This window comes from Mchenga conophoros, linkage group LG3 (assembly GCF_057382185.1).
Source record: "Mchenga conophoros isolate Kocher_MC1m ecotype Shallow Benthic linkage group LG3, M_conophoros_male_GT1.1, whole genome shotgun sequence".
In the NCBI taxonomy this organism is placed as follows: Eukaryota; Metazoa; Chordata; class Actinopteri; order Cichliformes; family Cichlidae; genus Mchenga; species Mchenga conophoros.
Window position 1 is genome coordinate 34,655,932 of NC_140528.1, and position 24,770 is coordinate 34,680,701.

Below are 24,770 nucleotides of genomic sequence, written 5' to 3' on the forward strand. Positions count from 1 at the left end.
TAATCAACTTTCACGGGGTTTGGGCAGGTAAGGGCAGCAGAGAATTGAGCTGATCATCCACAGAAGCACAGAAATCCAAGGAAGAATGTTGAGTCATTTTTCCAGGAAATAACAGGCTTTGTTATGGTAAAAAATATTTTGTACTTGTAAATCAAATGCGTTGTTGTGAACTTTTTTAACCTTGCAAACCAAAATGTCTGAAGGTTTTATGTTTGTGCATCTATAGATAAAAAGAAGTTACATTTTGTTTTCTTAAGGCCTGATTAAATATACAAAGCAAAACCCTACCTGTAAAACTCCACAATCAAATTGCCTGGCTGTGTGTGAGTTTCAACTTGCCAGTACGACCCAATTGTTTTTTTGTTTTGGTTTTTGTTACCCAATTTTTTCTTCCTTTCAGCTGATGGTTCATGTCAATCCCAAATGTAAAACTCCAAAAACAAGATTCAGGCATATCTAGTACACACAGAGCTGCCACACAAAGAAATGACAGAGCATAGAGCGTAGCCAGCACTACAAAATTTGGATCCTCAGCTCTTAGTGGTGAGCGCAGTGCATGCTACGTCCGCTGTGAAAGGGCCTTTACCCTGCGTAGTGTGACTCACAGCAATGGTCCTGGGTCAGTCCTGACTTTGTGTTAAACTAACCCTAAAGCAATAATAGCATTTCTAACCACTGATATACCACAACTTCAACAGCTAGCAAAAGTTAGGGACCTAGCTTGTAAGAGCCATGTGTGACCAACAAGAGAAAGATGGTTCACAACTTCACCTGAGAGTAAAAAGATAGAAAGAGTGAAGAGGTGGAGAGAGACAGAAAGAAGGAAGAACACTCCAGGCCAGCCAGGACTATGACACTATTAGATTTAAAGGTCCAAGATTCAGCTGCTTAGCCTTTTTCTTCTGTGACACCAGGAAATAATCATCTTTTGAAAACCACAGCTGTTACTTCTCCACCTTCTACTCAGGTTGTTACTTAAGAATGTTTTAACTGGGCTGGTTCTTTTCTATCTCAGCCTTCACAACACTTTATATAACATACCTTGTTCAGTTTTATTTTTTGTTTAAATGCTTTCTGTGTAACATTCACACTCTAAACAAGTTTCTTGTTGTTCATTTAATAATGTCTTGATTAGATCTTTAAGAAGTTATTACCTTATTACTTACTACTACTGCTACATTGAAAGTGCTTTATAAAACTATCATTATTATTGTCATTATTATTGTTATAAATTAGGATTTGTTCATACTAAATGAAACTGTTTGTTTAATCTGCAAAATTAGTGGCTGAAAGTTTAGATAAATGAAATGAATCGACAAACAGCAGCATTTTTTGCTGCAGCAGGAAAACTGAACAGAATGTATGTAAGAGGTCAGAGTGAGGATGACGTCACTTAATACAGGAAATACATGTTTGTCTGTTTTGATGATGAAGGACTTCTTCAGCTCTGTAAACAGCTACACTTGAGAGGACAGAGGTGATTTCATGGATCAATAACAATGTGTTTATCAGCTTTCATCATCGCAGGGCAGACATGACGTCAGCTCTATCAGAGTGAAGGCCGTCTCTCTGATGACGTCACAGAGCAGAGTCCTTCTGTCCAATAAAGGATCTCAGATCAGCTGCTGCCATCTTGTGGCCACAGTTGGTTACTGTCTCTGAAAGTTGTCTCATGTTTCCTGTTGTCCTGCTAACAAAGGCTGGAGCTCATCATGCTGAGAGGGCAGCAGCATTTTGTGGCTCTTCACACATGTTCATTATATTCTGATGATCCTGGATGGAGACAAACTACAGATAAGTGTGTTCAGCCCAACTAGTTTATCTCATTACAGCAGTTTGATGTTTCCCTTTGAATCCCCCTGAAGATCCTGACAGTGAAGCACGTACATAATACTCCAGCCTTTCAACTCTGAGCTTATTTAGTTCTATTAATACACTGAAATCTCATTTGTGTCATGAAGAAAGTCTTTAATCAAACAGAATTCAAAGAGCAGAAACATTTCATATATGGAGTTAAACATGAATCATTGTTTCAACAACATATTTATTGTTGTCATAAACAGACAAGAAGACAACAACAAACTGCTCCTCCCATTCAACACATGTCAGTCCATATCCCAGCAAACTAAATCATCTCCATTTACACATCAAATAGAAACATGAATCACTTGTAATGATCAGTGTTGGGGAGTAACGGAATACATGTACCGCCGTTATGTATTTAAAATACAAAATATGAGTAACTGTATTCCGTTACAGTTACCGTTTAAAAAGCTGGTATTCAGAATACAGTTACTTTGTTGAAATAAATGGATTACACTGCGGTACTTTCCTGTTTCATTTTGTCGCGGGTCAGGACTGTTTGGGTTTTGTTTGACAGCTACGTTCTGTTGTTCCAGGCGGCAGCGTTACGGTTGCCATGGTTACGACGCTCTCTCTCTCTCTCTCTCTCTCTCTCTCTGCGACTGTGTGTTTCCTGGGTGAGAGAGCGCCTTTTCGTTGTTGTTGTTGTTGTGCTAAGCTAACAGGCAGAATGCTACAAGCATAGCTCTAAAGAATGTAGCATCATGGGCAGTGTAGTCAGTGCTGCAGGGAGAATGGACTGCCATACACATTATGGGTCTGTGAGCTCGAGGAGGGAGAAAAAGGGGAGTGGAAAGGTACGAGTTGTCCTCGAGGAAAAATGGGAGCTGGAAGCATGTAAATATAATAATAACCACTTCAGCCAAGAAGAGTGCCTGACGAGCCCAGTTGTAAGTAAGCTATTAAGACTCGACTGTACACCGTGTTCGTGTTTTCCTCCGAAAACAATAAGTTCCGTTGGAGCAGCCTTTCAACGCCTCTCTCTGTCTCTCGCAAGAAAAGTTGACCCACACAACAAAGTAAAGCTATTTTTCGGCTACGAGCCGACAGGGACCCCGCCGTATTAGTCAGAGGTCCCTTTACTACAGTTCAGAGTCGCGGACCTTCAGTAATAGTAATAAATCACACAGCAATAGTACATTCACGTTGTTGTAAAAAGCATGATAATATATTAAGTAATCCAAAGTATTCAGAATACGTTACTGTCATTGAGTAACATAACGGAATACGTTACAGAATCCGGTTGTTCAGTGATGACGCGATGAATCCTACTTCCGGGCCTAAAGTAGTCTGCGTTTAATATGGCTTTTGTGTTGTTAACATGTTTAATGTTATGTATTTTCTTCTATTTGATCTCAAAAAGCTCATAAAACAGTCAGTGATCACTGTTGACCTCCCTCGGCTTTTATTACCACTAATCATTTATTTAAGCTCAGTTTTTAAAACCTTAGGATGTAACTACAGCCCAGCCCATGCAGCAGTATATGAATGACTAACCTCGTATTGTGGATGGATTATCTCAGTTGTTCTCCTGGCTGAAGTTTGGTCCTTTTACAGCGATTACATTTGTTCCTGACCACCGAGAACACTCACGTTAACTTTTATCGAGTGGAAAAAAAGTTAGCTTGTTTATATTATGCTAACATAGCTGTGTTGCTAGCGGTCATGTAGCACATCATTATATACCAGCTAGCCCAACTTCAGTAACTCTAAAAACGTCACTGCTGTTTAATTTTCTGTCTTCATTTATGCTGGAAGTGATAACAGAGCTGTACGTTTTAATTTGTTTCCAAAACCCCGCAGTCAGGACATGCTATATTGTATTTAGATAGAAGCTAGCGAGCTAACTCCCTGCTAACTTCTAACTCCGTTAAATGTCATAAATTCCGTTTTCATGGATGCCTGGATGTTAAACTCAATTGTTACACCTGGTAGAGCAGAACGCTGATCATTTTATTAAAGATGAAAGACTTAAGACAGTTTTTCAACTCTCAGTAATGCCATAGTGATCGTTTGATATATGGACCTGCAGCGGAGTTTAGGCCCAGACACGGCTAGTGACGTCAGACTGAACAACCGGATACATTTTGGGGCATGCATTCTGTATTCTATAATGGAATACATTTTAAAAGTAACCTTCCCAACACTGGTAATGATTAGAAACTTGATAGAATTTCAAATCTAGTTTGGGGAGTCATTCAGTGAGAAACAGTGAAATGATTTTCCATGTGAAAAGGTGGACAGCAGAAACAGAAAGAAACAGTGAGAACTAAAAGAGAAACAAAGAGCTTTGGAACAACGAGGCAGCAGGAGGACAGCTGCAGTTTAACAGCTTCAACTCACTGACAGGAAACAACATTAGAAACATCATCATCCTCAACTCATCTGCTGCACTGACACTGACACCTTCAACGGCAACACCTTCACTTTATCACCAGTGTTAATGATTGGAAACATCCTGTGAGTGAAAGTGTGTGTGAAGGTGTGTATGTGTGTGTTAGTATCAGGATCAGAGAACGACAGCTTTCCTCTGTTCCAGTCCAGATTCACTCTGATCCTCTGGAGCTTCTTCTCTACTGAGAGAGCAGTTTCACATGATGGTGAGCGTGCTGAGTATTTACCTGTAGAAAACCATAATCTCCATAATCCAGACTCAATGTATCCCTTCCTCTGCACAGACTCTGCTAGCACCCCCAGAGCCCACCATGTACTGTCTCCAACCTCGACATCCCAGCTGTGAGTCCCTGAGTTAAAGCCCTCAGAGCCCAGGACACAGCAGGAATAATCAAACCTCTCTGGATTATCAGGAAGCTGCTGTTCATCTCCTCGTCTCACACTGGTCAGATCTTCAGACAGGATGAGTTTTGGATGAGCAGTGTTTGGGTCCAGAATGAGAGGAGTGTAGGAGACCATGTCCTTCATGTTGTTCCAGATGTTGAAGGTCAGGTTGCCCAGGTGTTTGGCCTGGTCTATCAGAGCTCCTGAGGGCAGCTGTGGATCATCCAGCAGGGGGCAGCGCTGGACTCTTTCCACTGCAGCCTTGTAGTTGTGCAGGAATGAGACGTCTTCAGCTCTCAGCTCCTCCTCTGTGGCTCTGACTGTGTCTGAAAGAGCTGCTATCTCTCTGCTCAGAGCCTCCATCTTCTCCTTCATCATCCCACTCTTCTGCTCCTCTTCCTCCCTCAGTGCAGCCAGCCTGGCCTCCTCTTCCTCTGCTAGAAACTGGTGAAGCTTCTTAAACTGCTCCTTAATCTGCCTCTCTGTGTGTCGGGCCTGGACCTTAATGTGTTCTGCTGTTTGATCAAACTTCACTTGAACTTCTTCACAAACCTTTAACTTCTTCTTTAAGGGCTCCAGAGTTTCCTGAAGTTCCTTCTTGTGTTGTTGTGCAGCTTCATCAATGGGTCTGACTCTGTGATTGGTGTGTTTTTCTGAGTCTCTGCAGATGTGACACACTGGCTGCTGATGGTCCAGACAGAAGAGTTTGAGTTTCTCAGAGTGCAGACTGCAGAGAGCCTCTGAAGCTCTCTGATCTCTCTCCTGTAAGAACGACTCACACAGGTTCCTTAAAGCCAGGTTTGAAGGTGGTTTTGACCGTGAAGATCTTCTCTTACAAACTGGACACTCGCGTGTTGGTGTCTCTTTCCACTGTCTCTTCAGACAGTCTTCACAGAAGCTGTGGCTACATGACAGAAGAACAGGATCTCTGAAGACCTCCTGACAGACCGGACAGCAGAGATCCTCCTCTGATCTGGAAGCCATTGAGTCTGTGAGTGAAGCTGAAAGCAGCAGACAGGAAGTACAGTCAGTCCTGGCTCCCCTCCCTCCTCTACCACCTTCACTGAAACTTACTTTGAGTCGTGTTTTTGCTCAAACTCACATTCAGTGTGTGGAGCGTCAGCAGCTTGAAGCAGCAGTGTTGGAGTTTTCCACTTTTCTCTCCTGTAGCTGGACTCACTCAGAGGAAGCTGCTAGTTTGGTCTGAGTTCAGTCTGATCGTCTGTGCGTCTCTCTGCACTGAAGAAGAACAACATCCTGTTTCCTGGTTTGTAGCATTTCAGTGACATAGAGGCCGGAACATCATTCAGCGTGAGTGTGACAGCAGAGTGCAGACGTTTGTTGCAGATCAGAAACGAAACCTTTTCTTAAGCGTAGAAAATAAACTGTGACTCAGTGGTGCAGCTGCTTGGCAGTTTTTATTTCAGACTTTGTTCTGGTTATTGTTCAGGTTCCACAGCAGTGGGAGTGTAATGCAGTCACACAAACACAGTTGGATTTACTCTGGAGAACTTCAAGACATGGTGAGGAGGTAATTTAGCCATGTAAATCAGCTGTATTGGATCAAGGACACATCTAAAACCTACAGGACACCGGCCCTCAAGGCCTGGAGTTTCCCCATGCCCGAGTTAATGTAACAGCAGCTACTTTTCCATCAGACCAACACCAACATCAAATTCTGTCTGATACAAACAACACTTCTAGATGGAATTCATCCTTTGATTTTAAGTCCTCCTCTTTATTCTCTGAAACACACTTTCATTCATTCATTGATTATTTTAGTCAGAAATGTTGTTTGTTACTATTAAACATGAAATATTAACATTAAAGAAGATGTGATGAAGGAATATTTGGAATATCTGGAGTTCTATTAAGTCATGTAATAACAACATGTGCATCATAGTGCAAAAGTAACATAACAAAGCTTTGTTCAGACAGTTACCTTTCAGTCGATTCACTCGGTATAACACATAAATATTAGAGATGGACCGATCCGATATTACGTATCGATATCGGTCCGATACTGACCTAAATTACTGGATCGGATATCAGAGAAAAATAAAAAATGTAATCCGATCCATTAAATATCATGAAAGCACCTCACAAAACTTGCAACACGCCGTAACTCGCCTCAGAATGTTAGCAGGTCGGAGCAGTATGCATCACGTGATAGAGCGGCTGTGGCCTGTCGGTGGTCTGGATAGTTTTGGAGCTTCGTTAGCAAACCGCCATTTCATCTCCGACAAAATCATCCCTGAGAGAAGTAAAGCAAGTGTGTAAGTCCATCTCTGAATGTTTGTAAAGCATTCCTGCGTTAAGCTTAACAAGCACTACCTCTTCTTGCTGCTACTTCAATCATGAAACTGCTTAATGATCAGCTGATCGGCTGTCCGTCTCTCTTGTTGGTTTTTGGTCCACTTTGCACCAGAAAGAGGAAACCAGTGGATAAAAAACAGCAGCACGTTTAAGCTTGATAAGCTGTTGTTAGAATGTATTTAATATTACTTTCTACACCAGGATCTTTTTCTACATAGCTGACGCTGGTAACTGTGCAGGGGCGGATCTAGCAAAGTTTAGCCAGGGGGGCCGATAGATATTAACAGGGAAAAGGGGGCACAAAGACATACTTTTATTTCTTATTCTCGTTTAAAATGTCGAGCTTTTAATAAATAATTATCTGACACCCAAAGTTTTAATTTGATGTAAAATGAATAGAAGTCAATTACTGTATATAGTAACTATTAAGTCTAATATATATACCCTAGTAAGCTATAGTACTTTTTCCTTTGGGAAGGTACCATCTGTGCAGTCTGCAATTTTGTTGAAGAAAGATGTTGAATCTATTTAATATTTCTTGTAAAATAATTGATTTCTGTGCATTTTTTTTCCAGACTGCATCAATTTAAGGTTGATTAGGTCGATTAAGCATCATGAGGTGGAGCGTGAGGGGTGGTTCCCTATTTTTTATTTATTTATTTTTGTTGTTGCTGGGAGTTGGAACCCTATTAGTTAGGTTGCTTAATATTTACGTTAAGTACTCTTTAAAATACCAGAATAGGGAGGATGGTTTAAGTTTATTAGATTGATCAGTATTGCTGAACTATGAAATATTTTTTTTTGCATACAGGTATAACAGAATAGCTTTAGTGTAGTGTTGTTGTTTTAAACTTATACAACTTATACAAAATGCAGCAAGATATTTAAAAAAACAGTTTTGTTGATTAAAAAACACTACATCGGATTCATATCGGTATTGGAAGCAGATATCCAAATTTATGATATCGGTATCGGACATAAAAAGTGGTATCGTGCCATCTCTAATATATATGGGATATCACGCTCCTTCACGTGTCCTGGCTGAAGAAACCTTTATTCACGCCTTTAAGGCAGATGACGTGTGATGACACATATAGCCACTGTCATCACAGTCATCCCTCAGTTCTTACGCTCTTCAACTCGCCGAGAACACCTCTGCTGAGTTGGGCTAGCTAACTGCTGCTAGTTAGCTCCGTTGTCTGCAGACTTGAACTTTGCTTAACTGCCCCTGTTGGTGTTAGCCTCCACCGCGCAGTTGGTGTGTAGGCTGCCCGTGGAGCGCTTATTTCAAGTTTTTCCCGTGCAGTGTTTTGCTTTGTGTTTTGTTATGGACTTCAAACCGAAGCGAGCAAAGCAGAAATCTTCTGATCGCCCCTGTCCTCAGGGATGCCCTTTCTCTTTGCACGACAGCAACTAGCACAATGCCTGCCCTGTCTGCCTGGGGATCGTCAATGCTCGGAGAGCGTTGACGGAGCCCGAAGCCTGTGCGTTTTGTCGCCAGTTCCGGCGCTCGACCCTGGAAAGACGGGTGACATTTGTGGAAAAAGTGCTGGGACGCTCGGCTGTCGCAAGGCAAGACCCTCACCTTTCCGAGTCTGGAGCCCCAGCTTTCTCTGAGTCCAAAGACGAGGATTTTCCGGTCGATGTCCCTGCAATTAGCTGGGCTGACCACATGGAATATGTTGACGGGTTAGCCGATGACGAGCCGGAACCATGCAGGAGCGCTGACGGGCTTCAGCAGATGGAAGCTCTGCGCGACATCATCCCCAGACGTCAGCCCAAGCCCGCAGCCAGCTCTCACAGGCCCGCCACTCCTCTAATGACTGGCAAGAGACCAGCGCCCACTGCTGAAGTGGGTGTGCCACCAGCGAGAGCACATCCTCCGGCCCGAGCTCCACGCCAGTCAGCCTGGAGCAAAGGCCCACCCTCGGGCCCCCGGCGGGACCTGACGTCCAGGAGGAAGAAGCTTCAGCCCTCCTAGCTGTGGCTTAGAGTGGAGAGGGGGTCTAGCAGCAGGGAGACGCTGTTTTTACCCCTCTGTTGCCGCACAAGAGGTGCCGCTTAAGTTCTGTTCAGGTTGTCAGCCCCAGAAGGTGTTGCACTTTCCTAACAATGTCTCCCAAGCACAAAACATCTGCACACAAAATGCCTCAGGTAACCCTCTGTTCAGGTGTGCTAAATGTTCAGGTGACCACATCGAGTGTTCCCGCTGTTTTTCATTGTTGTGTCCCAGAAAAGGTGCCTCCAACAAAATGTATGAATGTACATGTGTCATGGTCCGTGGTCCTGTGCCTGCGAAATGTGTGATGCTCGGGTAGCCACACCCCCGGGCTGGGCCATCACCGACACATCTGCTCTCCATCGCGGTGATTACATGAAGAGCTACTTAACCCGGCGCTGACGGATGCTCCACGCCAGTCCGTTACTCACCTCACAGTAGTAACTAGACTTCCCCGAAAGCGTGCGTTCACTTCTGGTTGGAACTGTGTTTAATCCGCCTACTTGTGTCCAGGTTTCGACCCAGCATCCGGCGTCTGCCACCTGCCTGTCCTCCGGCTCAACTGGATCACTCGGTGCATCATCTGGCCCATTCGCTATTCCCACGGACTTCCTGCTCACGGACTGCCACACTTCCCTCCCGAGCTCCCACTGTCCTGCTCTATCGTAAGCCCCCCTACTCTGACTCAGTCCTGATGTGTTTTCCCCGCTTCCCGGCTCCCTACTAATCCTCTCCCCTTTCTATTGCAGCCTCCCACGGTCCCGATCCCGGCTTCCTCGTGTCATTTTTTTCCCCGGGTTTTTAGTTCCTCGTTTTGCTCCCTAGTTTTCCCGGGTCGCCTTTCGTTATTATAATAAAGTGTCTTTTTCTGTTAGCACTGAGTCTGCGACTGGATCCTTTTGTGCACGCGCGGCGCGGCGCATGACAGTACGGACTGGCCAGAATGGATCCAGCAGACCCAATACGTTCAGCTATTAATAAGCAGGGTGCCATGCTCGGCCAACACGATCAGTTGCTTCTCTTACTTCAGGATCAGTATCAAGAGCTTAGCGGGAAACGGGGAGAAATGCACGCTAAACAGCCCGACCCCGGCATACCGTTGTGTGACGTTGTGTTTCCACGGCGAATTGGACCAGTGTGGGGTTTCCTTTTTCAGTGTACCCTTTTCTTCAGTCGCTCGCCACTCGCCTTCCCCACTGACGCGGCCAAGATTTCCCACTTTGTGGGACTGCTGGGTGGAAGGGCGTTGGCGTGGGCTGAAGCCTATGTATCTTTTAACTCGATACAGAGTTGCGACTTCGATGACTTCCTCGAAGAATTCAAAGCAACTTTCTCCCCGCCAGTTTCCGAGGATGATGCTGCTCAAAAGCTAGTGGCGCTCTGCCAGGGCCGGTGTAGTGTTGCGGAGTATTTAGTGGAGTTTCGCACAGTGGCAGCCGCTGTTGGCTGGCCCGATTCGGCCCTAAGGGGCATTTTCCTACGCTCCCTGAACGATCAGATGAAAGATCAGCTCGCGTTTCACGAGGCAGCTAAATCATTCAAGGATTTGGTGTCACTCGCCCGTAGAATTGATAAGCGTCTACGGGAGAGAGAGGCTGAACGGCAGTCCAAGCCACCGAAACCCGTATTGTACCCAGAACTTCGCGTGTCACCCCCCCCTGCCCCCATTTAGCTCTCCAGCGGCGTGCGCTCGCTCACTGTCTCCGCCGGAGCCGATGCAGATCGGGCGCTCTCGGCTCTCGCCGGAGGAAAGGGAACGCCGTTTTCGGGCCGGGGACTGCTTATACTGTGGGAAGCCGGGACACCGCATCGCCAGCTGCCCGGTTCGCCCAAATGGACCAGCTCACCGGTAGGTTCGGGGATACGGGTGGGCAGCCCATTAAATGCTATTAGACCCCGATTAGTTGTGTCCGTTGCCATAGTAACCAACAAAAAGACTGTTACATGCAGCGCATTAGTGGATTCTGGGGCGGAGCAAAATCTCATAGATGAGAAGCTGGCTAAAGAGCTGGAAGTACCACTCACTCTGTTGGAACCTCCCCTCCCTGCGTCAGCGCTGAATAAACAAGTGTTTGCTTACATCACCCATCAGACTGCGCCTGTGAAAGTAATCACTTCCAGGAATCATAACGAATCACTTTCATTCTTTACCTTCCCGTCTCCCGACACCGCGCTCGTGTTAGGTTACCCGTGGCTGCAAAGACATAATCCCCACATTGATTGGGCAGGGAGCAAGATCGCCAGTTGGAGTTTGTTCTGCCTAGCTAATTGCCTGAGATCAGCAGTTCCTGCTGCACCAGCTAACCTGACCCCACTTGTTACACAAGCACATGACCTTTCCTCCATCCCACCCGAGTACCATGACTTACAGGAAGTGTTTAACAAGGACAAGGCTTGCTCTCTGCCACCTCACCGCCCCTATGACTGCGCCATTGACCTGCTACCTGGTGCCCCGCTGCCCTCCAGCCGGTTGTACAACCTGTCTCGCTTTGAGAGGGTGTCGATGGAAAACTATATCCAATTATCACTCGCGGCCAGTATTATTCGACCCTCTTCTTCCCCTGTAACTGCAGGCTTCTTCTTCGTGGGGAAAAAGGACGGTTGATTACCATTGATTACCGGGGCTTAAATGACATCACTGTAAAGAACAAATACCCTCTTCCGCTGATTAACTCTGCCTTTGGATCTCTCCAGGAAGCCACCGTTTTCACGAAACTGGATCTGCGAAACGCGTACCATCTGGTCCGGATAAGGGAGGGGGATGAGTGGAAGACCGCTTTTAACACACCACTGGGCCACTTTGAGTATTTGGTTATGCCATTCGGCTTAACAAATGCCCCTGCAGTTTTTCAAACTCTAGTGTGCTCCGAGACTTCCTGAACGTGTTTGTTTTTGTATACTTGGATGACATCCTCGTTTTTTCCAGGACCATGGAGGAGCATCGCATTCACGTCCGGAGCGTCCTGCAACGGTTACTGGAGAACAGACTGTTTGCCAAAGCAGAGAAATGCGACTTCCAAGCCTCATCAGTTTCCTTTTTGGGCTATATCTTAGCAGGAGGGCAGGTGAAGACGGACCCAGCTAAGATCAAGGCAGTTCTGGAGTGGCCAGTCCCGGATTCGCGGAAGAAGCTTCAAGGCTTTCTCAGGTTTGCAAACTTCTACCGACGCTTCATCCGAAACTACAGCCACGTCGCCGCGCCCCTCACTCGCCTCACTTCTTCTAAGGTAACTTTCACCTGGCCCCCAGAGGCCCACACAGCATTCACTAAATTAAAAGAATTGTTTACTTCGGCACCCATTCTACTCCACCCCGACACCACCAAACAATTCATCGTTGAGGTGGACGCGTCCGACATGAGAGTCGAGGCTGTTCTCTCTCAGTGGTCTGGGCCTCAAGGTAAGCTCCAGCCGTGCGCCTACTTCTCTCGCCGGCTCACTCCTACTGAAAGAAATCGTGACGTAGGCAATAGGGAGCTCTTGGCCATAAAACTTGCTTTGGAGGAGTGGCGCCACTGGCTGGAGGGAGCCTTTTCTCATATGGACGAACCATAAGAATCTGATTTTTCTGAGGACTGCTAAAAGGTTAAACTCCCGACAAGCCCGCTGGTCTCTGTTTTTTACCCGCTTTAACTTCACTCTCTCGTATCGCCCAGGTTCACGGAATGTCAAGCCAGATGCGCTCTCCCGTCAGTACTCCCCAGACACGGAAACATCGTCACCAACCACCATTCTCCCCCCAACCTGTGTGGTGGGCGCCCTCTCCTGGGATGTTGAGGAGGTTATCCGCCAGGTCCTCCCGGGCGACCATGACCCAGGTACCGGACCGCCTGGATGGCGTTTTGTCCCCGCTGCCGCCCGTGGAGCGGTAATTCATTGGATCCACACTGCACGATTTTCATGTCACCCTGGCGTGAGTAGAACCATTGATCTCCTCAAACGATATTTCTGGTGGAAGACTTTAAGAAAAGATGCGAGGGAGTACGTGGCTGCCTGCGCTGTTTGCGCCCGCAATAAACTATCCACTAAGCACCCAGCGGGCCTGCTCCACCCGCTCAGCACTCCTCACCGGCCTTGGTCTCATATTTCATTAGATTTCGTTACGTGTCTTCCTCGTTCCTCGGGAAAGAGCGTCATCCTCACCATCATCGACCGGTTCTCCAAAGCCGCTCACTTCGTCCCGCTAACAAAACTACCCTCCGCCTCTGACACAGCCCAAGCCCTAATTGAGAACGTGTTCCGGCTCCATGGTATTCCCCTTGACATCGTCTCAGACCGAGGCCCGCAGTTTACTTCACAAGTATGGAGGACCTTTTGTTCCATTCTGGACGCAAGAGTTAGTTTAAGCTCGGGTTTCCATCCGCAATCTAATGGCCAGACTGAGCGGCTTAACCAGGAGCTTGAGGCTGCGCTACGCTGCGTAGCGTCCCAAAACCCCACCTCCTGAGTCACCTATCTACCCTGGGTGGAATACGCACATAACTCACTTACCTCGTCTGCCACTGGTTTGTCCCCGTTCGAAGCTTCCCTCGGTTACCAGCCTCCACTTTTCCCTGAAAATGAACTCGATCTTGCAGTCCCCTCTGCACGGCATCATCTCCGGCGCTGCCAGCGGGTCTGGCTCAGGGTCCGCCAAGCTCTCCTGCGGACGAAGGAACAGCACACACGCCATGCCAACCGCTGTCGAACCCCCACCCCCCGAATATCGGTCGGGGCAGAGGGTCTGGCTAGCTGCCAAAAACGTTTCGCTGCACGTGACATCCCGAAAACTGGCCCCCCGCTTCATCGGCCCGTATGAAGTTGATGCGGTTGTTAACTCAGCGGCAGTTCGGCTCAAGCTCCCTGTTTCCTGGCGCATACATCCCACGTTCCACGTTTCCCAGGTCAAACCTGTCCGCCGCAGCCCGTTGTGCCCTCCGTCCGAGTCCCCTCCTCCCGCCCGGCTTATCGCCGGTCACCCGGCCTATACGGTCCGGCGGATCATGGCTGAGCGCCGGCGTGGGCGGGGGTGGCAGTTCCTAGTGGACTGGGAGGGGTACGGTCCTGAGTACCGCCTCTGGGTTCCGCGTTCCTTCATTCTGGATCCGTCCCTCGTCGCTGACTTCCGTGCTTCTCTCTGCAGGCCGCAGTCCGGTCGGTCGCCTAGGGGCGACCCTTGAGGGGGGGCCACTGTCATGGTCCGTGGTCCTGTGCCTGTGGAATGCATGATGCTCGGGTAGCCACACCCCCGGGCTGGGCCATAAACCTGCTCTCCATCGCGGTGGTTACATGAAGAGCTACTTGACCCGGCGCTGACGGATGCTCCACGCCAGTCCGTTACTCACCTCACAGTGGTAACTAGACTTCCACGAAAGCGTGCGTTCACTTCTGGTTGGAACTGTGTTTAATCCGCCTACTTGTGTCCAGGTTTCGACCCGGCGTCCGGCGTCTGCCACCTGCCTGTCCTCCGGCTCAACTGGATCACTCGGTGCATCATCTGGCCCATTCGCTATTCCCACGGACTTCCTGCTCACGGACTGCCACACTTCCCTCCCGAGCTCCCACTGTCCTGCTCTATCGTAAGCCCCCCTACTCTGACTCAGTCCTGATGTGTTTTCCCCACTTCCCGACTCTCTAGTAATCCTCTCCCCTTTCTATTGCAGCCTCTCATGGTCCCGATCCCGGCTTCCTCATGTCATTGTTTCCCCGGGTTTTTAGTTCCTCGTTTTGCTCCCTAGTTGGTCGCCTTTCGTTATTATAATAAAGTGTCTTTTTCTGTTAGCGCTGAGTCTGCGTCTGGATCCTTTTGTGCACGCGCGGCACGGCGCATGACAACATGTTTCCATGTTACAATCGATAAAGAGTGTTGTTTATTCTCAAACAGTCACAAATGCTCAGTCTGCAGGCAGAATGAGTTAGGTCAGGCAGGTGATGCTGTCCCCTGCAGACACACTGGGGGGAGACAACGCCCCGCCGACGGTGCTGCAGGTCAGCCGGCACGCTGCTCACTTCCCTCAGTGGTGCACTCGCGCACCCTCTCCGTGTGTGCTGCAAACCATTGCCATGGGTCACTGGTTGCAGTTCCAGGTCAATCCACCTCGTTTCCAAAGAGTCGTAAAGACGACTTTCAACACCGAGGTGGCCATGATACTCAGAGAGGAAATAAAGGCGCTATTGCAGAAAAGAGCAATACGAGTGGTCCCCGCTTCGGAGACAGACAAAGGTTGGTACAGCCGTTATTTTGTTGTTCCGAAAAAAGGGGCAGGGCATCGTCCCGTCCTCGACCTGCGAGTCTTGAACACGTATCTACGAACGTACAGGTTCATGATGCTAACACTCAGACAGCTCTTGAATGCGGTCAGCCCGGGAGATTGGTTTGCAACAATCGATCTTGCAGATGCTTATTTTCATGTAGCTATACACCCGAAACACAGGCAGTTTCTGAGGTTTGCATTCGAGGGCGTAGCCTACGAATACCTAGTGCTGCCGTTCAGGCTGTCGCTCGCTCCTCACCTTTACGATATGTACCAAGGCAGCGCTAGCACCCCTGAGAGAGACAGGCATCCGCATCTTAGCCTACCTAGATGACTGGGCTCTTGTAGCTTGCTCCAGAGAGCAGGCGGAGACACAGCTGTCACTGGTTCTGTCACATATTCAGACACTGGGGTTCAGTGCGCATGTGCCAACCAGCATGCAGCCTGTTGCAGTCGCTCCTGCTTTTTCTCTTAGATTAACTCTGTTTTCTTACGTATTCTTTATTTTCTGACTTGTATTTAATGGAGCACAGTAAAAAAAATAATAATTTCCCCTAGGGATCAATAAAGTATTCTGATTCTGATCAGATTCTCTGTGAACTTTCAAAAGAGCTCGCTAATTTATTTGAAGCGTCCACACTCGCAAAAGGGGGAGGAGGGTAATCCCAAGGGAGCAGATTACTTTTCTCGGTTTGGAAATATGCTCGCTTTCCAGCCGCGCACGTTTGTCAGAGCACAGAGTGGCTGCATTTCATCGCTCCCTCGCTCAGTTTCAGCTGGAACGCAGACTGCGTTTCCAGACGATATGAAGCTTGTTGGGCTTGATTTCATCTATGATCGCTGTAGTACCACTTGGACTGTTAGAAATGAGAGTGTTTCAACGCTGGACTCTCTCTCACCGTTTGTGTGCATCCAAATCGGTATCGGATCAGTATCGTCGATACCACCATGAATATTACTTGGTGTAGCGGCGGCACTCCGTCCCTATTTCACTCTTCTGTACCGCCGTTAGGAGTCAGTCCGGCAACATGCATTGAAACGCGAGCAAGTCCAAGTATCCTTCTTGCAAACAATATGTTTATTGACACTTTTAGTTTACATGGCAAGACTCGGTCAAAAAACTGTGTCGCTTCCAGCTTATCCAACTCCTCAACTACGTAACTACAGTGCGCCGGAAGCTCAAAATACTAAAAAGCGCTTTAGAATGTTGCACTTCTCTATTCTATACATTTAACAAACAGTATTTTAAAATCAACTAGAATTATATTCTTAACATCAAACATATATATTTCTCCTCTAATCATTTTACCAGTACCAATAAAATTAACCTTTAATTGGCTCTTACACTTGGTATAGGATCGGAAAGGAAATCAGTGGTATCGCACATCACTACTGGCTGCTCCCGTATGGGATTAGAACGATGCCACCTTATCCCATAGTCCAGCCAATGAAGCGATTCACATTCGTATATACGCAGCTAATCAACGTAGCTGACAGGCTATAGCTGTGTCCCAAAACGTCAGCTGCATCCTTCAGAGGACCCGGCCTTCGCGCTCTACGTGGGCCGGGTTCTTCAAAGACAGAGAAGGCCGGAAGTGCGACGCTGTGAAATGGGACGGTCTAGCCTTCAGATTTGCGTCACCGCTGTCTCGGTTGAGTTTAATAAACACGGCCATCTGCTCCTTGCTATCTAAAATATAACAGGACACTGGCGTAAATTATCGACCATCTCACACTTCGGTTTAATCAGTTTTCTGTTTGACGTTTATTCAGCTGTGTGAAAATCCCGGAGGAACCCACCCGATGGATTAATAAAGTTTTATTTAATCTGATAATCTAATAACTTCGATCTCAGCCAAACCGATTTACTCCGGAACAAATAAAACACAGAAAATAGGCAAACAATTAAATTTTTAAGTGACTTATATATCATGTTTAACCTGAGTAGCGAAAGCGGGGGTCTGAAAATGATGAAGCCGGGAGTCCACTGCTCTCGCCGGCTGGAGTGACCATTGAACCCCCCCCCCCCGGCTTGCTATCGAGCGGGTGGGTAACAGACATCTCCGAAAATGTCGGCGCACTTTTGCAAATATGCGATGTCTTGATAAACCAAGCAGATATTTGATGTTTACACAGATACTTTCTCGCCTGAAAATATGTTAAAAGTTTATTTTGTGACCCAGAAAGATTAATAAGACTAATTTTAAAACTTAGTAGCAGTTGTTGGCAGCTGAAATTTGGCTGGGCCGCGCTATGAATTCTGGGATATGGTGGGCCACGAAGGACACACCCAACCCATCCTTCAAATTCGGGGAAATGAAGGACGCATTTGTCGGCCGCATTTGAAGGAGTCGATGAATTGGGACAGCCTTCGTCGCATGGCTGTGACATAATCGGCTTTCAAATGCGGCCTGCGGAGGATGCAGCCGACGTTTTAGGACACAGCAGCTGACAGTGTCCTTATGTGCCGACACCGGTGTTTTAGCTAGCAAAGCAGTGTGGCTGATGTGGAGTGAAGTGAGTTAATGACAACGTGTACAACCATTGGAGATGTGAGCAATTGACGGAAACAGTGTGGACTTTATACCAGTTTTTAAATTGTGTTGATAGGCCACGTAAAACCAGAGTTGTGATAAAAATATATGCAATGTTTGGGTTTCTTCCTGAATACTGTCTTTGTTTATATTTACTGCGGAAAGAAACGGTAAAAACGGTGTTTTATGAGGAAAGCGCTCAAAAGCACCCTCCGCCTGTGAGCAAAAACAGAACCAAAAACCCCCCCACCCTTTCCTATTGGTGGAAAAATGTACCATGTCGACCAATCAAAAATGATATGGCAACGTGGCATCTAGTTGTTAAGAAACTGAAGTTTTAGGAATGATAGCGTTGTTCTGAGATGTGAGAGATTTGCAACATTTAGCGCAAATCTTGTGTAGTTAGTGTGTAGTGTAGTCAATATAGTTTTGTTGTGCGTGTCAGAAGAATGAGGCGACTGCTGAATGTTACAGGGGTTACAGCAGTGATACGTCTCCTGTTGTCAGGCCTGCAGGTATTAGGCTGTTGTTCTCCTTTATTTCATAGTGGACAGAAATAATTTTTTGGAGTGGCACAAATAATTTGTGTGGCATCAGATTTCATGCAGAGCAGCTGATTGTTCTGTAAATAGTTTGAAATGTTTATTTTAAAAAAAACGACTTGGCTCTATTTTTAGATAAACAGCTGCAAAAAACTTTGTTGTTTGCATAACTCAGTAACGTTTTTTAAGAAGTAACTATATAATTAATTGCTCAACATTGGACATTATTTACTGTATTTTTCAGACAGAGAGTTACAGGACTCTCTCCCAGACCGCAGACTCATACTCATAATACAAGTCAGCTTTAAAAAGAAAGAAAGTTGTGTTTTCAAAATTGGAGTTCAAGTTAATTTTACTTCCAATAGTGTTAACATACTACACAGGTCATGAACAAGATTTTTTTTACATTTTCATCGTAAGTGGGCTTAAGCAGTTAAGTAGTGTAACATAAATCTAAATGCTGTAATTTGATTATTTTAATAAACCATGTAACTTTGATGGATTCGATTCTGGCGTGACCACAGTGCACTCTCTGTGCTCTCCTGTGATTTTTGTGTTTTTGACTTTAATTGAAATCGGGAAGCTGTGATCCACCTACTGCTAATCTGAAGAATTACTCTCCATTGTGACAACCACAAGACTCTCTCTTCAAGAGAGAGTTAGATCAACAGCTGCCATCTTGCAAACATACCGTCTGGTGCTACTTCCTCCCATTTTTGACCAGGACATGTCCTTCAACGCACATATTAAACAAATATGTAAGACTGCTTTCTTCCATTTGCGCAACATCTCTAAAATTAGAAATATCCTGTCTCAGAGTGACGCTGAAAAACTAGTTCATGCATTTATTACTTCCAGGCTGGACGACTGTAATTCTTTATTATCAGGATGTCCAAAAAACTCCCTGAAAAGCCTTCAGCTAATCCAAAATGCTGCAGCAAGAGTACTGACAGGGACTAGAAAGAGAGAGCATATTTCTCCTGTTTTGGCTTCCCTTCATTGGCTTCCTGTTAAATCCAGAATTGAATTCAAAATCCTGCTCCTCACATACAAGGTCTTAAATAATCAGTCTTATCTTAATGACCTTGTAGTACCATATCAGCCTATTAGAGCACTTCACTCTCGCTCTGCAGGCCTACTTGTTGTTCCTAGAGTATTTAAAAGTAGAATGGGAGGGAGAGCCTTCAGTTTCCAGGCCCCTCTTCTGTGGAACCAGCTTCCAGTTTGGATTCAGGAGACAGACACTATCTCTACTTTTAAGATTAGGCTTCAAACTTTCCTTTTTGCTAAAGCATATAGTTAGGGCTGGACCAGGTGACCCTGGATCCTCCCTTAGTTATGCTGCAATAGACATAGGCTGCCGGGGGATTCCCATGATGCATTGAGTTTTTCCTTTCCAGTCACCTTTCTCACTCACTATGTATTAACAGACCTCTCTGCATTGAATCATATCTGTTATTAACCTCTGTCTCTCTTCCACAGCATGTCTTTATCCTGTCTTCCTTCTCTCACCCCAACCGGTCGCAGCAGATGGCCCCGCCCCTCCCTGAGTCTGGTTCTGCCGAAGGTTTCTTCCTGTTAAAAGGGAGTTTTTCCTTCCCACTGTCGCCAAAGTGCTTGCTCATAGGGGGTCATATGATTGTTGGCTGTGGTCAAGCTATTTATTACTGTGCGCAGGAAAAGGGATACACACATCAAAACATCACAGGTCTAAGTTATTAGCACTCTGACCTGGGGCATCGCAGTACACCTTTTATAACATCGCACAAACTCTGTGTATCTTTCAGTTACAACAGTCTTTTGTCCAACCCCCGCTGTTGCTGAACAGACTCCCACTATCTTTTCCCAGGGCAGCACCTGGCGCTGGCTCTGAGCTTCATCCTTCTGAGCAAAGCGGCTAGCAGATAACAAAGTGAAACATTGTTAGGCCTAGCTAAGCTGTTTTTTATTTCACGAGGTCATACTGACACATACACATACCTTATCTAAGCATGAAAAGGTTACACAAAAAACATACAGTGAAATTCTAACCACATAAATCTAAATGTGAGGGCTAAGTCGAATTTCCCATCACACGTGACGGGCTGGGAAAACATGGAATGAAACGCAAGGAGGACAGAAAATGGAGACAAGACACAAAGACGCAACTGGGATAAACAAAGGAGAGGGAGACTTTAACACAGGGGGAATGACAGGCTGACACACTGAAGACCCAACACTATACTATACTCAAAATACTGAGTCAGTTGACCCTGAACCATGCCAGTTTCATCTTCATTGTGTACAGCACTGGATACCGTGGCTCATACAGGCACTGTGGAAAAAGTAAAGGTGTGTAAGTTCTCTTAAAGTGTTTTGTGAACACTTTTCCAAGTATCTTATGTGTTTTCAAATATGACAAATGTAATATGATCATCAAAGAACAGGAACATGTTAATGTTTTTCTTACACTGGGTGTAATTTTTATAGAAGCCTTGCTTATTGTATGAATGTGTAATCATGTATCTTTGATTGAGTGAAAGCAACCCCCTCCCCCCCAAAAAAAGTAAAAGAAAAGAAAAACCACAGAGAGATTATGAACAAAATGCATGGAAATCACTTTAGAGTGAAATTCACTTCAGATGACTCATACAGCACTGACTGTGTTTGACCTTCCACAGCGCTGGAGGCAATAAAACCTTTAGATAGATAGAAGAAGATGGTTAGAGCAAGAGATTATCATATTTGGTAATTAATAAAGAGGAAGGAAGGAGAGGAAGCTTGAACCCAGGCTCCGTCCATTTTAATGACAAGTGACAGCACAAACATCTGTTAACGAGAGAACCTGTTTTTCTATCGTAAAGATTTAATGTACATCAGCAGTACATTAAAGTGTCACTTCAGTGATGCTGTTGGTGGTGTTGGGAAGGTTACTTTTAAAACGTATTCCACTACAGATTACAGAATACATGCCCCAAAATGTATTTTGCAACGTATTCCATTACGTTACTCAATGAGAGTAACATGTTCTGAATACATTGGATTACTTAATATATTATCATGCTTTTTACAACTACATGAATGTACTATTGCTGTTTAAGTTATTACAATTACTAAAGGTCTGCGGCTCCGAACCGTAGTAAAGCGACCTCTGGCTAATACGTCGGGTTTGTGTCGGGCTGGTAGTCAAAAAATAGCTTTACTTTGTTGTCTGGGTCAATTTTGCTTGTCAGAGACAGAGACAGGCGTTGAAAGGCTGCTCCAACGGAACAAATTTTTTCCGGAGGAAAAAAATAACACAGTGCACAGTTGAGTCTTAATAGCTTACTTACAACTGGGCTCGTCAGGCTCTCTTCTTGGCTGCAGTGGCTATTATTATATTTACATGCTTCCAGCTCACGATGATGTTGGAGTTGTTAGTGGCCGTTGTAGAAATGTTTAGCTTATTTTAGAGTTTAGAAATGTGTTAACATAGAATCTAGAATTATTGTGGAGACACTGACACTGCCCTCAAAAGTAAAGGCCTGATAGTGTCACGAACTTTGGAGTAGATTGTAGGAGACCCCTCCCCCACTTGTACTGTGAAAGTAAAACAGAGAGGAGTTAATGCTAAGTGGAAATTCCCCAGCGGATGTTTTGGGTGGGGGTCTCAACATTGTAATTGGATAACTGTGATCTGGAAGGGAGATGGACTTTTATGACCTCTAGGGAGTCACCTACCCCCACAGTGTTTTAACTGTCACGCACACACATCCACACGTACACTCACTCATGTGCACTCACACATACACACAGCTATGTGTACACAGTCACACACGAGCACTCGCATAGACACGCAGGAACGCGCACATGTAGGCATTCACAGGCTCGCACACACACAAGTGAAAGTAGGTAAACATAGTACTTAGTTTTATGGCACCTTGTAGAGGGTTTAGAAGGGGGTCACTGATACAAAACTGCATGTAACAGACAAAGGAGTTGAGATCTGCAGAGGAATTCCGGGGTCCTGTACATCTCCCTTCTAGAAGGTGTAATCGATAAGTGTGATCAATGAGTGTAGATTAATAAAAGTGTTGTGAATTGACTACTGAGTCCCCGGTGTTCTTTCTGGAGGCCTGAGGAATCTACGAACCGGGAGAAACTGTTCAGAGGTAACACCGTGCAGTCGTAGGTGTAGAGTGAGTATAGGAGAGGGCTCAGTACACACCCCTGTGGAGCACCAGTGTTCAGTGTGACGGGGGATGAGATGATGCTGCCCAGTCTGACCACTTGGCGTCTGTCAGACAGGAAGCTAAGGATCCAGCTGCAGAGGGAGCTGCTCAGTCCTAGATCCTGCAGTTTCCTGTCCAGCTTCGAGGGAACGATGGTATTGAATGCTGAGCTGTAATCTACAAACAGCATTCTCACATACGTGTCTCTCTTCTCCAGGTGTGACAGGGCAGTATGTAGTGTCAGGGCTATGGCGTCATCAGTGGACCTGTTGTGGCGGTATGCGAACTGTAGAGGGTCCAGTGAGTCGGGTAGTGCAGAACAGATGTAGTCCCTGATCAGCTTTTCGAAGCATTTGCTGTGGATGGGGTTCAGGGCTACAGGTCGCCAGTCGTTCAATGAGGAGATGGTGGAGGATTTGGGTACAGGGACGATGGTGGCCATTTTGAAGCAGGCTGGGACTACAGACAGAGAGAGGGAAAGGTTGAAGATGTGCGTGAACACTCCAGCCAGCTGAGCCGCGCATGACTTGAGGACGCGGCCGGGAATCCCGTCCGGACCAGTAGCTTTGCGTGTGTTCACCTTCCTGAAGCACTTCCACACATCCTCCTCAGACACTCCTGCGCACACTGTCCGGTCTCATGGTGTTCGCTGTCTCGAATCTTGCGTAGTCAAAGAAGCAGGATGTGGACGGTAGCTGCAAAACTGAAGTCTGACTGGACTGAACCACTTCATGTGTGAAGTTAATAACATGCTGTGCTGAGCTGTCTCATCCTTTAAATCTTTCAATATTTCAGAGTGTAAAGTTCCACCAACAGCTCATTTGTTCAGCTGCAGTTGTAGTTTGGTAGAAATTCTTTAATCAGAGGTCCACTCACTAGTTTTCCTGATAGGCTCTAGTCCCTTGTTTTGTTTTTCACTGTGTCTTTCAACACTTTCAGCACTGTCCTTCTGTGGACGTCACTGCACAGGCTTTGTCTGTGTGTAGTTTATTAGGATCCATAGTTCTGTTTCATCTGACAGCAGCCTCTGCTGACTTACACAAATGATGGAGAAGAAAGTGAGGAGAGCCAGAGATCTGCTTGAGGAGGTCAGGGGGGAGAACAAAACATTGTACTGTTTATGTCCTGTTTCTACTTCTACTGTTTAATAACTGTAACAGCCATGAATTCAGTTCAATTCAATTCAAGTCAATTAAATTTTACTTATATAGCACCAAAACACAACAGCAGTCACCTCAAGGTGCTTTATATTGTAAGGTAGACCCTACAATAATAAATTCAGAGAAAAAAAACCCAACAAACATATGACCCCCTATGAGCAAGCACTTTGGCGACAGTGGGAAGGAAAAACTCCCTTTTAACAATAAGAAACCTCCGGTAGAACCAGGCTCAGGGAGGGGCGGAGCCTCATGCTGCGACCGGTTGGGGTGAGAGAATGAAAATGGGATAAAGACATGCTGTGGAAGAGAGAAAGAATTAAACAACTGATTGAACAATTAACAGCTATCAATGAGACCATAACAGTCCCAAACCTTACCTGATATAAATGTGGATCATCGTTTTCAATGGAGTGCAGCTGCAAAGCATGCTGGATGTCCTCGTATCTGACACTTTAACTTGTCTGGTACTTTGGAGGAGCAGACAAAGTCACAGAGACCTAACTGTAGTAAGCAGAGCAGTTGGTGGGTAACGTTTGTGCTGGTGTTGCCATAGTTACTGTTGTGATCTTAGTTTTTAACTTGTATTTTCTCCTTTGTTGTCATTTTTTTCTATTTTTGTTTTTGTAGCTTTCAGCTTTCTTCAATGTTATATATTAAAGGGTTTTCATGTTTTCTGTGGTTTAAGTCATGTGTAACCACGGTAACTTCTGACCCCACTTCCGCCAGTCCCTTTATTGTGGCGGGAATGAATCCTATATAAGTTCCGGGTCAATCAGTTGCATGTCCCTGCTCCTCTGGCTGCTGTTGTCCCTGTGGTTGGCGTATTTGTCAGATATCGACAAATTTTACACTACAGACCAGTTGACAGCGTGCAATAACCCAGCCGATTCATTCATCTTTACACTACCTCACAATCGACTCAACGGTGAGTTATTTGTTTGTTTTGTTTTGTCACAATTAATGTAAATGCGGAGCCGCGATTGCACATCCTAAAACGCCGGTAAGCTAATGCTAGGCTAGCGACAGTAAGTGCAATTACTAGTTTTATTTATTGAATATTGTTGTTTTTATTTTTATTCCATTATGGCCGAATGTTGGCTTAACGTATCTAGAGTTGAACGAGTGATTTGATTTTTGTAGTTTTGTCCGTTTTGGA

The 24,770-nt window shown here is 45.8% G+C and overlaps 1 protein-coding gene across 1 annotated transcript; it reads right to left on the bottom strand.

Moving 5' to 3' along the window:
* Nucleotides 1–2,000: 2,000 nt before the first annotated feature.
* LOC146578331 (nuclear factor 7, ovary-like) lies at nucleotides 2,001–5,797 on the bottom strand. Its single transcript, XM_085258507.1, has 2 exons — nucleotides 5,744–5,797; nucleotides 2,001–5,642 (listed from the first exon to the last, which is right to left on the bottom strand). Exon 2 carries the CDS (start codon nucleotides 5,623–5,625, stop codon nucleotides 4,240–4,242), a length of 1,386 nt encoding a protein of 461 aa, XP_085114633.1. The 5' UTR covers nucleotides 5,626–5,642; nucleotides 5,744–5,797; the 3' UTR covers nucleotides 2,001–4,239.
* Between the last annotated feature and the right edge of the window lie 18,973 nt (nucleotides 5,798–24,770).

What these genes read in the sequence shown, in the direction of transcription:
- LOC146578331 (XM_085258507.1), bottom strand. Translation starts at nt 5,625, where the DNA reads ATGGCTTCCAGATCAGAGGAGGATCTCTGCTGTCCGGTCTGTCAGGAG.